This window comes from Rhipicephalus sanguineus, chromosome 6 (genome assembly GCF_013339695.2).
Source record: "Rhipicephalus sanguineus isolate Rsan-2018 chromosome 6, BIME_Rsan_1.4, whole genome shotgun sequence".
Taxonomy (NCBI): domain Eukaryota; kingdom Metazoa; phylum Arthropoda; class Arachnida; order Ixodida; family Ixodidae; genus Rhipicephalus; species Rhipicephalus sanguineus.
The window spans coordinates 31,628,966-31,643,295 of NC_051181.1; the positions used below are offsets into that span (position 1 = coordinate 31,628,966).

General features: G+C 46.5%; 1 protein-coding gene across 2 annotated transcripts in view; it reads right to left on the minus strand.

Annotated features, from left to right (window-relative positions):
* Window positions 1–14,330, minus strand: part of LOC119395676 (cyclin-dependent kinase 8) — a 133,284-nt gene that overhangs the window by 74,751 nt on the left and 44,203 nt on the right. For both annotated transcript variants that reach the window (XM_037662670.2, XM_037662667.2), the window contains exon 11: window positions 4,483–4,580. In XM_037662670.2, the coding sequence (XP_037518598.1) occupies window positions 4,483–4,580 (98 nt within the window). The remainder of the gene's footprint in view (window positions 1–4,482; window positions 4,581–14,330) is intronic.

A 14,330-nucleotide genomic window follows, 5' to 3' on the forward strand; every position in this document is an offset into this window, starting at 1 on the left:
CGCCCTTGTCGTGAAGGGATGCGATTATAAATTCCTGCTTTCGAGACCCGATATGAAAACACTGAAGTTAAATCTTTATTGGAACGATGAAGTAACCGTGGCGCAAGAGACGTGCGCGTCCTTGAACATTGCAGACCATCTTGTTAAGTGTGAAAAGGAAGTTCGTGAAAAATTTCCTGAACTTGTCTGCCTAGGAAACTATCCACCGGCTACAACAAAATTTACTGTTCCCTTTAAGCTGAGAGATGTTACGCCGGTCAGAAAAAAGCCTTACAGCATGTCCCGTGAAAAAAAACTGTGGTTGAAAACTGAAATCCAAAATATGTTAGATGCTGGAATAATACGGCCATCGGTGTCTACATTCGCCTCGCCTATTACTTTGGCGCCGAAAGAAGACGGATCTTGCGACTGTGCACTGATTACCGGATTTTAAATAACCAAACAGACCTATTTCCTTTTCCAATGCCAAGGATTGACGAAATAATTGAAGAAACCGGAGGTTGCAAGATATTTTCTCGTATAGACCTCTGCAAAGGATTTTGGCAGATTCCACTGGAAGAGAAATATAAGATGTACACAGCCTTCGTCACACCATTTGACGTTTACGAATACAATCGTTTACCTTTCGGATGGAAAAATAGTGCGGCTTGGTTCCAGAAGATGATGAATAGCGTTCTCAAGCCATTCCTCGGATTATTCTGCAATGTGTATGTGGACGACATCATAGTCTACTCCAAGGATGAAACATCACACGCTGAGCACTTGACATCTGTTTTGATGGCATTACGTGACGCCAAACTGAAAGTGAACTTTAAGAAAAGTGAATTTTTTAAGCACAAGATTACATTTCTCGGACGCATTTTGGACGGATTCACAAAGAGCACGAAAGAAGAGTCCGTAGAACGTGTACGACGGATGAAGAAGCCAGACAATGTGCACGCAATCAGAGTTTTTCTTGGCCTCGCAGGACATTTTAGAAGTTACATAAAGGATTTTGCAGCACGAGCGAAGCCGTTGAACAACTTGCTCCGTAAAGACACAGATTTCATATGGACTGAAGAATGTGAGAAGGCGTATAAAGATTTGGTATTAGCCATATCCTCGGACCCAATACTCACGCTACCGGACTTCACTGTTCCATTTGAACTTACAACGGATGCATCGAACTACGGCGCAGGTGCTGTCCTGTACCAACGAAGAGGCACAAGAGGAAGCGAAAGAGAAAGACACGTAGTTGGATATTACTCCTATACTTTCACGAAGGCAGAACAAAACTACAGCACGACTGAAAAGGAGGCATTGGCTGTTGTGCTAGCAATTAGGTATTTTCGATCGTACCTAGAAGGCGCGAAATTCAAGCTGTTCACTGACCATCTGGCACTTACTCATTTGCTCAATGGTTCTCAACCTAAAGGCCGAGTTGCTCGATGGATAAGTGAAATTCAACAGTTTGATTTTGAGGTGGCACACAGAAGCGGACAAGATTTGTCAGACGCTGATGCTCTTTCTCGACTTCCCATTGCCAGTAACTGTGAAAACGACGAGACAGTGAACTCACTTACAATGTGGGAAGGCACAGAAGAGCTGATGTATGCAGACGGAAGGTTTTACGTACCAGATACTCTGAGAACAAGACTTCTCGGACTTTATCACGACAGTCCCGAGTCAGGAGGGCATGACGGCTTCTGGCGAACATACAACAAAATGAGGAGAAGATTTACGTGGCCTGGCATGAAGAAATATATTAACGACTACATTAGTTCTTGTCCACAATGTCAAATGAACAAAGCGAAATACAAGCAGAAGACAGACAGCATGATTTTTCCACCTTACTCAGAGATCCCATTCGAAACTGTTCATGTTGATTTCGCCGAACTGAAGAAAAAAAGCGAAGGAGTGAAGAAAACGCAATCCTTTTTGGTGTGCATTGATGAATGCTCACGGATGCTAGCAGCCAAGCCAGGAAAAGAAAATGCTGCTGCTGTCATATCGCTCTTGAGCAGAGACATGTTTAAAGCAGTGAAATGTGTTGTATCCGATAATGGACCCGCATTCAAGAGCCAGGCATTCGCAAAGTGGGCAAAAGAAAGAACATTACCCTGAAGTTTACAGCCCCTTACCATCCATCAGCTAACGGACTAGCAGAGCGTGTCATCCGAGACGTAAAACAATACATAAGCATGTACCCAAGATTCCCAGGAGGGTGGAAGTGTTGCCTTCAAGCAGCTGTGTCCCACCACAACAGATCGCATACAAGCACTCTTGGATGCAGCCCTCAATACGCCGCCTTCGGGGAGCCTGCCTATTTACCTGCGGACGACATACTTGGCATATCAGAGAAGCTTCACCTCAAGGAAACGAAGAAAGGTGTAGAACAGCAAAAGAAGCACAGGGAAGCGATGAAGAGAGCTTTTGACAAACGTCATAACACAAATATTCCCGCAATAGCGCTAGGTGATATGGTCCTGGTGCGGAAAGGTTACGGCGGTCCGAACACAAAACTTATGGGGCCGTTTAAAGTGGTAAAATTGGCCACAAAAGAAGGAGTGCTGAAGACCATCGGCTACACGACGGAAAACGGTGCGATGGAGATAGCAGCCATTGCCAACGTCATCCCTTATTTGGAGCGGAGGGGTGAAACAAAGCCCGGGAGAGTGTAGTGGGTCGATGCGACGATGGACCGATTTGGTGGGAACAGGGGGGAGACGAAGAAGAATAAAGAGATCGTGTTTTGGATCTGTGCACGGCAGTCGTGGAATGTTACATATGTTAATTTGAAGAGAACAACACGAAACTCTTCACAAGTGCCACAAACAAAATGGCATGGAGAAGTCTGCGAGGGGCACTGCACGTGGCCCAAAGAACTGAGTGCTAACATCATCGATATTGCAAAGGGAGGAGAGGACAAGCTTGCTTGGTTGCAGCCGCACCACACCTGGCAAGACTTCCTTACACTGGCTTCCGCTCATTTGCGTCTTCGTGAAAGATGGCGCTAGGTGATACCTCTTGATGAGAAGCAGGAAATTCATTGAGGTTTCTGGCAGGGTTTCAAGGAGGATGCACTGGTCCGGGCTGTCGCTCGAGTGCATCAAGGTCTGAACATTTGCCAGTTACTCTTCGCCCAAACCAGAGCCCACTGCCCGTGAGCTCTGAGTAATGTGCACACATTTGTACCAAGAACGCCACACTTTAATCGAAATGATAATTCTGAGTAAAGGAAGTTTGCTGTAACAACGACCTATTCTAGCCCCCACATCTTTATTGCACTGTAACACTACAGTGATGGAAGAGACATTTTGATTTTTGGAGCACATTCTGGAGCAGAAAAACAGCTGCTTTGGAGCAGCCGTAAGTGTTTTTGGAGCATAACAAATGCCAGTTTGGAGCAGCTATTGGCGTTTTGGAGGAGTTGGAAAAATATTACAAACGACTCCTGGAGTTTAAAGCATCACTTAAACCCCCCAATAAATGTTAATATTTATTGTTAAACATATTGCGATACAATAACCACTGCAAATTACAAGAAACAAATAGTTAAGCCGATGGATGGTCAATGAACACCAAGTAAGACGAGCTATATATATTTAAAATACCACTACTTGTGGCAGAAATGATATAAAAGCAATAAAGCTGAGCACCAAATTATACAAGCAATATGTGTCACTAAAGCAGCAGTTTATAATCGGTATGAGATGAAAGTAATCTGTTATTTTCATATTTCACCAAGATAGCCTGCATTGAAAATTAAAAAAAAAGCAGCTAAATGAGCTACACACTTAAATGTCAGTTCTTGTAGCATAAATGAGGTCAAAGATGATAAGCGAATAAATGTAATCAGTGACCGATCACAGTTGTCAAATGCAGCAGTTAGTAGTCAGTGTGATATCAAACCAATCTCACACACATTTCACCAAAATACTCTGCTTGTCAGGTACAAGTATACAGCTAAATCAGATATATGTCGGACAATACCAGTACATCTAGCATTGTCAATAGCTAGTGTGCAGCTAGTATACAAGCTGCATACTAGATGATAGTATACAGCTTGGTTTTTGCTTTTGTTTAGGCTTGCTGGATGGTCAGATGGTTAAAGTCCACATGTTTTGAGTTTCCCAGAGCCATTTCGGAGCAGGTTCATAGCAGTACTAACAAATATTACACTTTGGAGCAGCATGGAGCAGCAGTTCTCTTTTGGAGCGGTTGGAAACAGCACTTTCCATCACATATACGAAAAACACCTTGGAAATCATCAAACAAATTCTAAGTGCCAATGGCCTAACTTGGAGCAGCTTGTGTTCAAAGACTTGCATCCAGTTGTGGCATCTACCCACACAGCAAGGTGTGAAGACAACGTGAAAGAAGACGGGAGAAGCACACATGTCCACACAGCATTCACTGCCACATGTCTGTTTTGTACGATGAAGCCTGCTCCTTCTTTGGAAAGGGCCCTCATAACAAGCAAATAAGAGCAAGCATGCTTACTCTTGGGTGGGTACGGGGTCCTCCAAGAAGTAAGGGTCCTGCATGGCCTGCTCCGAGGTAATTCGCTTGGTTGGGTCCATAAGCAACAGCTTCTGTAGCTGCACGGGGCAAGGAAGAGGGGACCATCACTCTCAGTGTGCCAAAAGAAGACCCAAGTTATGCAATAACGGGTGCATAAACATACTCCACTGGAATCTGAAAGACATGCAAAGTTGAACCATGTGCCACTGTGCGTGTCACATCACTATCACCTCTCACTAGTTGCTCTGTCAAGCAGGCTGCCAGTACGTTTTGAGTCCCGCCAATCTGATACTATTGAAGAAATGAAAGTGAAAGGGGGCATACACTCTGACACACTAGTCTTGCTTTATATCAAAGTAAGTAGGGGGCGAGCAGGCACTTCATGTAGACCAGCCCTTTGCTAGCTCCCCTGCAGCTGAGAGCATAGGCAGCCCCCATACTTGCCATTTATCTGTGGCGGGCGCAAAGGCTGGGCTAGGGTGCCTTGATGCCCGCACGCTCCGCTGAGGGTGAGGACAGGCGCGTCGTCTGCTACGACGGCCGCCATTGCGAATCCTGCCGCAGCTCGGCAGCATGCGAAATGCGCTACACAAAGCGCTTGCGGTGCGCGGATACGTCCGGAAATAAGTGCACGTTAGTGAGCTTTCTCTTTTTCTTTTCTTTTTTGAAGCTCGGGCAGCTTTTATTGCTGTGTTGCCTAAATGTTTATTAAGGAAGCATGTAATTCGTGTAAGCTGACGGCCTGTGCATGTGTTATACACTAGAGGTAGACGTACCCTCTGTTATGTTGAAAACGAATCCTCTTCCTTATGCTGGAAACGACAAAGTCTAAAGCCTTACTTAATTTTCTCGTAAGCTCTGCATTCCATATACACAAATAATCGTTTAAAGTATTTGTATACATGTCAGCACACAATTTAGTGTTGCGAAGCTACCTAAGCGCAATTAAGCTGGCTCATTTTGCTAAGTTTGCAGACAATTTATCTTATTATAAATGGCATCATACATATTGTACACAGAATAAAGGGCCGAGGGGCAGTACGGTGCGAATATCCTGCTAAAATGAAACAAAGGTTCTTTATATTTATTTATTGCTGACATTTCTTGCTCACAATCTGTAATCTGTAGCCGCTACTGTATCGGCACTCGAGTGCACCTTGAGTCCTTATCAAAACGATGAATACGTTGTTGAGTAGTATGCCGTAAAACTTTGCATGCGCATAGTATCAGTGCGTTTTTTCCCTCTTTTTGTATCTGCAGTTTCTTTTTCTGTATCTGCAGGTTTTCTCGCATGCCAATTGCATGCACATTTTATTGAGTCTTTCCAATACTGTTTTACACTTTGTGCGGCAGATGCAGGGCGTCGTTTATTTGTCTCTTTTATTAATATAATATCTGGGGTTTTACTTGCCAGAACCATGATATGATTATGAGGCACGCTGCAGTGGAGGGCTCCATGAATTTTGACCATCTGGTGTTCTTTACCTGCACTGACCGCACGTACACGGGCTTCTAGCATTTCGCCTCCACCTACCGTATTTACGCGCGTAATGATCGCACTCGCGTAATGATCGCCCTCGCGTAATGATCGCACCCCTAAATTTTGTCGTCTAAATTCGATTTTTCTTTTTCCCCGCGTAATGATCGCACCCGAACTTGCCGCATCGATATGTCGTGTGCCAAGTCTAGCCGATGATCATCGCGTTTATCATCTGTCGAATGTTGCGTTAATAACTCTCCAAACTCGCCAAGTGAACTGCACGCACCAAACTATTTCGTAATGTGCCCACCGTTGGCGGAAACATGCCATTTAGGATTGCAGTAAAGGCAATGCCGCAGTTTTCACTGAATGCCCGCCATGTGTTTTATGTCTGGGCAGCTGAACGTGCCCATCTTTGTTTCTGTGATTTGAAAGCAGGCATCACTAGGCTAATGCCGTAAATTTACTGATTTAATGAAAGCATTCCTTATTTAGACAGAAGAGACTGTTTTGACGCGCGTGACGTACTCACAACCACCGTGACTGACGAAAAGAAGAAAAAAATGCGGTCTCTTCGCTCTGTGGGCCGCCATGTTTGTTTTGCTATCCCGCCTGTTACAGCGGCGGCCGCCTGTTGGTCGACCTGTTTCATCCCGCAGCAACAAGCTGCCGACGCATTCCCATAATTCCTGAAAAGCCGTGTCGCCGCCATCCCAGCCCCCGTCACGGCGTCACCTGACACCACGTTTTTTGGCTGTGCTTTGTGATCGTCTGTTAAAGCGCCGTTTCACCATGGGGCGGTATGCGAGCTTTACTGCCGCGTTCAAGCTGAAGGCGCTTGATTACGCGCTAGAGCACGGAAACCGCGTTGCCGGCAGACATTTCGGCGTCGACGAAATCCGGATCCGATATTGGAAAAACAGCGCGAGAAGCTCATGGCTACGAACAGCACGCGCCGGGCTTTCCGCGGACCCAAAACGGGCAAGTTCCCTGACATCGAAAAGGCAGTCCTCGAATACGTGAGGGACATGCGCAAAGACGTTGTGCCGTGTCGTTAGACATGGTATGGACGCAGGCGCGCACAGTTTCCCGGAGGCTGGGAATAGCCACAAAGGACTTCCGCGCCAGTTCCGGCTGGACGACACGCTTCATGCGGCGGAATGGACTGTCGCTGAGGCGGCAGACGTCGTTGTGCCAGCGACTTCCATCCGCGTACGAAGACAAAGTGATCGATTTTCACAGGTTCGTCACGAGGATACGCCAGAAGAACAGTTTCCTGCTGTCACAGATAGGCAACGCCGACCAAATGCCGTTGACGTTTGACATGCCTCGAAGCACTACTGTGAACGAGAAAGGTGCTCGAAGTGTGCTCGTGAAAACGTGTGGCGCGGAGAAGCAGCGGTGCACCGTGATGCTCGCAGTGACGGCAGACGGGCGGAAGCTGCCGCCGTATGTGATTCTGAAGCGGAAAACAATTCCGAAGGGAAACTTTCCCCGTGGCATCCACATCCGCGCTCAAGCAAAAGGGTGGATGACGGCAGACCTCATGGTCGATTGGATCAAGACGGTTGGGGGCGAAGAGCAGGAGCGCTTCTGCTTCCTTCACTTCTTGTGCTGGACAGCTTTCGGGGCCATCTCGTTGACAGTGTCCGTACCGAGCTGAAGGAGCGGCGCACGGAAATCGCAGTGATCCCTGGGGGTCTAACTGCGCTACAGCCTCTGGACGTGTCACTGAACACAACCGTTCAAGGACAACATCCGGAGGCTGTACGCAGAGTGGATGGCGGCGGGCGACCACGATTTCACGCCAAGTGGCAAAATCAGGAGACCATCCGTGGAAGTCCTCTGCTCATGGATTCTCGAAGCGTGGAGTACCATTTCCGACGAGGTGGTCGTCAAGAGCTTTAAAACTGGCATTTCCAACGCGCTCGACGGGACAGAAGATGACCGTCTGTGGGACAGTGAAGACACTGCCGATTCCGACAGGGAATCGTGCGGCGACGACACTGACGCCAGTGACGCTTCGGACTCGGAATGAACGTTAGGGGGTCAGAGAGTTCAAAAATAAAAGGGCAGTGTTCCATGCATGTAGCTCCTGCGTAATGCAGCATTTTATTACAAAGGTAAGCCTTACTCTACTTTTATTTTTGGTTATGTTCATGATAGCTATCGTAAGAATCAGATTAGCGACTTCTTTGCGTTTTCGGTGCTCAGAATATTGTTTCACGGAAAATTTACCCCGCGTAATGATCGCACCCCGAAGTTGGCGTCAATTTTTTGAGAAAAAAAAAGTGCGATCATTATGCGAGTATATACGGTAAGTGCGACCGCCGCGGCCGGGTTCGAACCAGTGACTTTCGGGTCAGCAGCCGAGCTCCGTCACCACTATACCATCGTGGCGGACGTATTTTTTAAGACGAAAGCCTTAAATGCCTCATCAAACGCGAAATTTGACCGTCAGCGTCCCGCATCTACGGTGCCAGCGTACCACGACGTCGGGGACGAGGGATGCAAAAAGTCATTGTCACGTGATGACGTCACCATATGACGTCATCATGGCTTCACAAATTTTGGCGCGACGTCATATGATGCCGTTAACACATGACATCGTAGCTTGGTCAAAAGTGGGCAGATCACGAAGGCAGTGCAAAACCAGGTGAGGTGCCTCCAATCTTGGAGGCATGCAAAACCGCGCTAGGTGCGCGAAAAACTAAGAAGATGGCTTTCGCTTTCGAGCCGTCTCAAGCGAACACATAAGGGACCCTGTGAGTTTTATTTCATTAACCGGTTTTCATGACGTACTCATTGTACAACTTGACTTTGTTTCTTGTATTTTTTTACTGACATAGCGTGTCTACTGTACACAATGCTTCCCCGTCTTATTGTTTTCATGTGTCTTCTTTGTATAGACGCTTCGCGAGAACTGTTTGTATGCGCATTCCTGTATGAGCCTTCAGGGCTTACATTATTAATAAATAAATAAATTACGCTTGCCCAAAGAAATAACAATAAATATGTGTGTGTGTGTGTGTGTGGTGTGTGTGTGTGCGCGCGCGTGTGTGTGTGTGCGTGCGTGCGTGCACGCGCGCGCTTTAATATCCGGTGTACAGGCCATTTATTTGTACGCATTAATGCTGCGCTGACAGAAGCAATTACACAAATAAAACGCAAATTACACAATAAAACACAACTGCACTAGTCGATTCACAGTGATCGTAAATGATTAAATATACAGGAACTGCGTAATTATTTAAGAGAGGACGAAAATGTAACCTTGAGACACACAAACAGGGAAAAGGCATTTAACTTCACACGTACATACATGGGCATCAGACCAGCACAGAAGGCGGACTTGAAACACGGAAAGGAATATAAAAAAACAAGAACCCGCCGTGGTTTTAGTTATGGTGCTTGACTGGTGACCCGAAGGTTGCGGGATCGATCCCGGCCGCAGCGGCCCATTTCAATGAAGGTGAAATGAAAGAGGCCCGCGTACTTAGATATAGGTGCACGTTAAAGAACAACACATGGTCAAAATTTCGGGAGCCTTTCACTATATAAGGCTCCTCATAATCATATCAGGGTTCTTGGGACACAAATTCTCACAAATAATTATTATTAGGAAAAAAGAAGGATTTGATCTGCAGACAAACACGCATAGTATATTCCATGATACATTTCAAATCACAAAAATAGCGAAAGCAAAAATCAAAGGCACATACAAGGACCAACCAAATGCAGTAAAGAATGTTTGCGAAGAAAAATGCAGGATTCATGCACACGTGAACCAAAGCATTTTAAGCATGTAGCTGATATCACTGTGTCCATTTATTACGCAAGGTTAACACCGGCAGAAGTTATCCTTGCATGTGCATTCGAAATACCGTTCAGAAACTTACGCTGCAAGTGCATAATGTATTCTTCGGATGCCGCTTGTCCCGTTTGATTTTTACTGTCCAAAGAAACCTCGTATCTTCTAAAACGATACAGCTCCCAGCGTTTCTGGAATGATTGGTGCACTGTGGCACGCAACACCCGGCCATGGTGACGGTAGCGAGCGCCTAAAACTGGAGAGAAACGAGCGCCGACCTAAAAAAAGCACACGCGCCACGCACAAGAGACCAGGCGCTGCCGCCAAGGCCGAGGAGGCGGCACCTGCCCTTTCAAAAGCTGACACCACTCTAAGCGGGGGCGCGTGCATCGAGGCACTCTAGGCTGGGCAAGATAGCCGGTTGCTTTACATGCAACTTTATTCTTGCACACACCTGCTCTTGGAGGTTGCGTAATCGAGAGTTTCAGGAGCACATCAGGTATGAACAGCTGGGCTGCTTGTGTTGCCTCGTGTCAAGTGCCGCAGAATCAGTCAGCAAACAGTTGGCAATTCTTTCGACCACAGGTAAGTTCGCTTTTTTATGATTTCACATGTTTTGATGATATACTAGAATTTCAGGTGACACGAACACTTTATGATACTCCATGAGATACGTGTCACCAAGGCTTTACTGTAGTACTTACGTGAGAGTGCCTGTGTGTTTTGTGCACTGTATAAGGATATCCAATGTTTTTTCAAGTAAGTTTGGGTCAAATTTTGTAGCACATACTGTTGAAGAAAGATAAGGCTCCTACAAAAGCTTTGCCCCCAGTGGCAAAACATTAAGGTATGCATATGCACATTGTGGGAATGCATTGTGGGTATAAGGACACCAACAAAAAGAAGCGAACAATGAAGTGGACATGTGTGATGCGTGGTGCATCGTGTGGGTGGCAACTCAGCCTTGAGGCTGGTGGACGCTGCTGGGTGTGGCAGGCATAACTGTCCTGGACTGACAGCTGAGGCCGACACTGTGGAGTGCAGCCGTATCCCATACCAGTGCCTACAACGTGGGGCCCTACTGCATTCTAGGAAAGACAGCGTTCACAGGGGAGCATAGACCCTCATCCTACACCATGTGAGCTGAGTGAAGCAGACCTAAAGTTGTATGTTGATGTCCGCCACCAGCTATGTGAGCTGGTGAGTTCTACCACTAACACACAAGCAGAGACAAGTGGCTGCATCGGCTCTCTAACAGTTTGCACAGAAAAAGCCTTGTGTTCTACTGACAGGCAGCTGACGTCGTGACACAGCAGACCAACAAGGTCACATCTCGGCCCAAGAGAAGGGTGCCAGTGAAACCAAGACAAGAAATTCTCTGCAGAAGCAGGGTTCTACCACGGTGTCTGAAGATGGCGACGGAAAATGGCTTGGAAGGCAGAGAACTACGATATGGGTGACAAGTATGAGAATGAAGCTTGCGACAATGACAGGGTGATGGAGACAATGACAATGCCGTTACCAGCTAGAAAATCAAGAACATCGGTGTGTTTTTGCAGTTGCTGTTTCCGATGTCCCAATGTGGCTTCCGGCACTGCCATGGGGAGTATTCTTAAGTGCCTCCACAACCCTCCATATCCTGTGCACTTGAAGTGGTTAGCAGACATTACAACAATCATGTGCCCGTGAGAAAGCAGCTGCACCCATTGGCTACCAGTGAGGTGCACTCTTCCGAGTGAGGTCAGGGAGGGTGGCCAGGTGGATGTCTCAACTCGGGGATGGTTCGGGACCTGCAGGATCCTGGAAGACTTAAAATGTGGATTCATAGCAGGGAACAGCGCAGATGCACGAGGACAAGAGAGACTGACAGTTGCACCCTTTTAAAATGTGGAGCTGCAGTACCTAATCTGCTGCATCTTCCCCAGGTACGCACGAGAAACCTGCCGCTCCTGCAAGACCTCGACGTCTCAGGCAGTGAAGTGATGCTTTGCTTGATGACGGGATGTCCAAGAATATCAATTTCTAAAACTCCAAACTGACATTTGCCAGGATGATGATGAGAACGTAATTATGCGGACAAGCAAGCAGTTGACGGAGATGTGCTTTGCACATTTTGGTATCCTTACTAGCAATGAGGCAAAGCAAAAACGATGAAGCCCTGGCAAATTCATCCATAAAATGGTGGTATGTTTGGGCCATGTTACGTACAATGAAAGGCACCGTATTTTCAAAGGGGTTCAAGGTTTGCATAAGGTGCATTGTTCTTCGTTTTACCAAGATGGTAGACGGAAACCTGGATGCTCTTCAGGCCAGAGTCGTTCCATGTCAGCAGAATAACTTGGCTTATTTGCGCTACAGCAAGCCAGTAAAAAAGCAGAGAAACAGTTTTCTGTGATAGAGCAAGATTTGAAGTTGAGGGAGTGAGAGAATAAGCAGACTGTCTCTTAAATGGTGTTTGATTTAGTCCCTAGCTTCTACCAGAAAAAAGTGCAAAGTCATCTTCCTTTGATCAGGCATTCTGTTGTAGAGGATCCCAGCTCCATTCGAGTGGCCGCACATACATGTACACCTTTGCCGGTGTGCTCAAACAGAAAAGGGACACAGACACAGCACACAAACGCTGGTGGCCCCAATATCTGAATGGACAGTTCCTTGGCTCCAATGCTTGTCAAAAGTTCCTTCTCCAAGATGGTTGTTATGAGCCACTTGTAGCTGAAATATTTTTTCTACATGACGACTTCTTTCAGAGCTGCCCATATCTTGCTGTGGTTTCCAATGAAGGTCGCCACGGACTACCGCTTGAAGATCACGCACGCTGACGGTTTATGCTTTCTGCAGGGGTGGCAGTGGGCTTCAGTCTATGTAGCAGCTGAGAGAGCAGCAATAACGCTGCTTTGAAGCGGTAAAAGGGGAGTTTTAGAGCAGCTTCGGAGCACCAACATTTGTGTTTTGGAGCAGTGCAAGTTAGTTTTGGAGCAGATTTCTAGGGTCAAACATCATCGTTAACTGAACTATTTTATTTCTGGTAAACAAAAAATTCCAAGGTTTCTTAATAAACGTTCCATACTGACGAACCTACCAGACTTATTGCAAATTATATATAAATATAAGGCTTAAATGCGGAAGAGTAACTTCGGTTGCCGCAAGGTTATAAGTATATAAGTATATGCGCGTTCATAGAAACAACTGTTTATTTTGTCTATGTTTCGACGGGAGCCCCGTCTTCTTCAGGACATAACAATATTTACAGCGTGTGTGTGTCCTCTTATAACATGTTGGGAGTGGAGGGGAAAGGACAGAAAGGAAGGGAAAGAGAAACGTAAAAGGAACGGAGCAAAAAAGGGGGGGGGACCACGACAACAACAACAACAAAAAAAATGAAAAGTCAGGAAGGCCAGTAAGAAGGGTTTTGCTTGACGCAGACATTGTGTTAGTTTAGGAAGCGACAACAATAGAGCCTCCGCGCACCCACCTTCCCCTAAACGGACAATGTAATGACCCCGCGCTTCTGACGTCCTTCTTCGTCGTTTACCGTGTTAAAGTAATGGTGGGGTAGAGACTGAGGGCTTTCAGCGTATGCTTTTACGTGTCGGCCTGGGTGTAAGATCAGAAGTGGCCGGTAGTGTTGCCGCGTCGTCAATATTTATTAAGCGCATCGCTCTTTTTGGGAGAGGAAAAGATGTAGAAAAAGGGAAGGGTTGTAAAGGAAAAAAGACAAACTAAAAGCTTGTTAGTGTAATGACAGTTTAATAATGGCAGTGCTGTATGACGTACACTACACTGTACGACGTCCGGGACCACTTATCTGTGCATGCCGGCTGTGACTGAAGTGGCAGATAAATCCTGGTTAGTGAGATACGTAAGCTCACAGCTGCACGAGAAGCGCTATCATTCAAAACATTACTATGCTCGCAATGGGCGGCAAGGGGCCGGGGACTGGTTAGAGAATGGCGTATTCTCTTACACCAACGTTTTGTAGAGTTACGCGAGATCGGATACAAAAGAGTTTGCTGCCAGCCTCACTTCGCATAGCATTACAATTTGTTGCTATTGCATTCATTGCTTCGTCCTTCCGGTGTGAAACTGACTTTTTTCTTTTCTTTCGCGGGGGGTTAGGGTTAGGGTCTGCGTGTCTGTATTGGATGACAATGCCCACACTGCAGATGACCAACGCGGCCTCCATTTCTCGCTCAAATTTGCACAACTGAGAAAATTTTAAGCTGGGGCATTTTGGCGCAGCGTGGTGCAATTTTAAAAATTTCATGGTTCTGGCTCAGCTTGGCGCAAAAATAAGGAATTGTATCAAATTGGTGCAATTGGCGCAGCTGTTGCATCCCTGCCATTGGCAGCGAACCCCCACCCCCCCCCCCCCCCAGGCCAAGCTCGTCACACAGCAATCGCTTGGAGCACCGGCGGAAGCCGCTTGCAGTTTTGCACGTTCGCACCCCAAAATGCAAGACCAAGCACGCTGCATGCCGATTTATCGTTGTTATAGTTATTTTTCACCTTATAAACAGTTATATTTGTTTTCCGGAA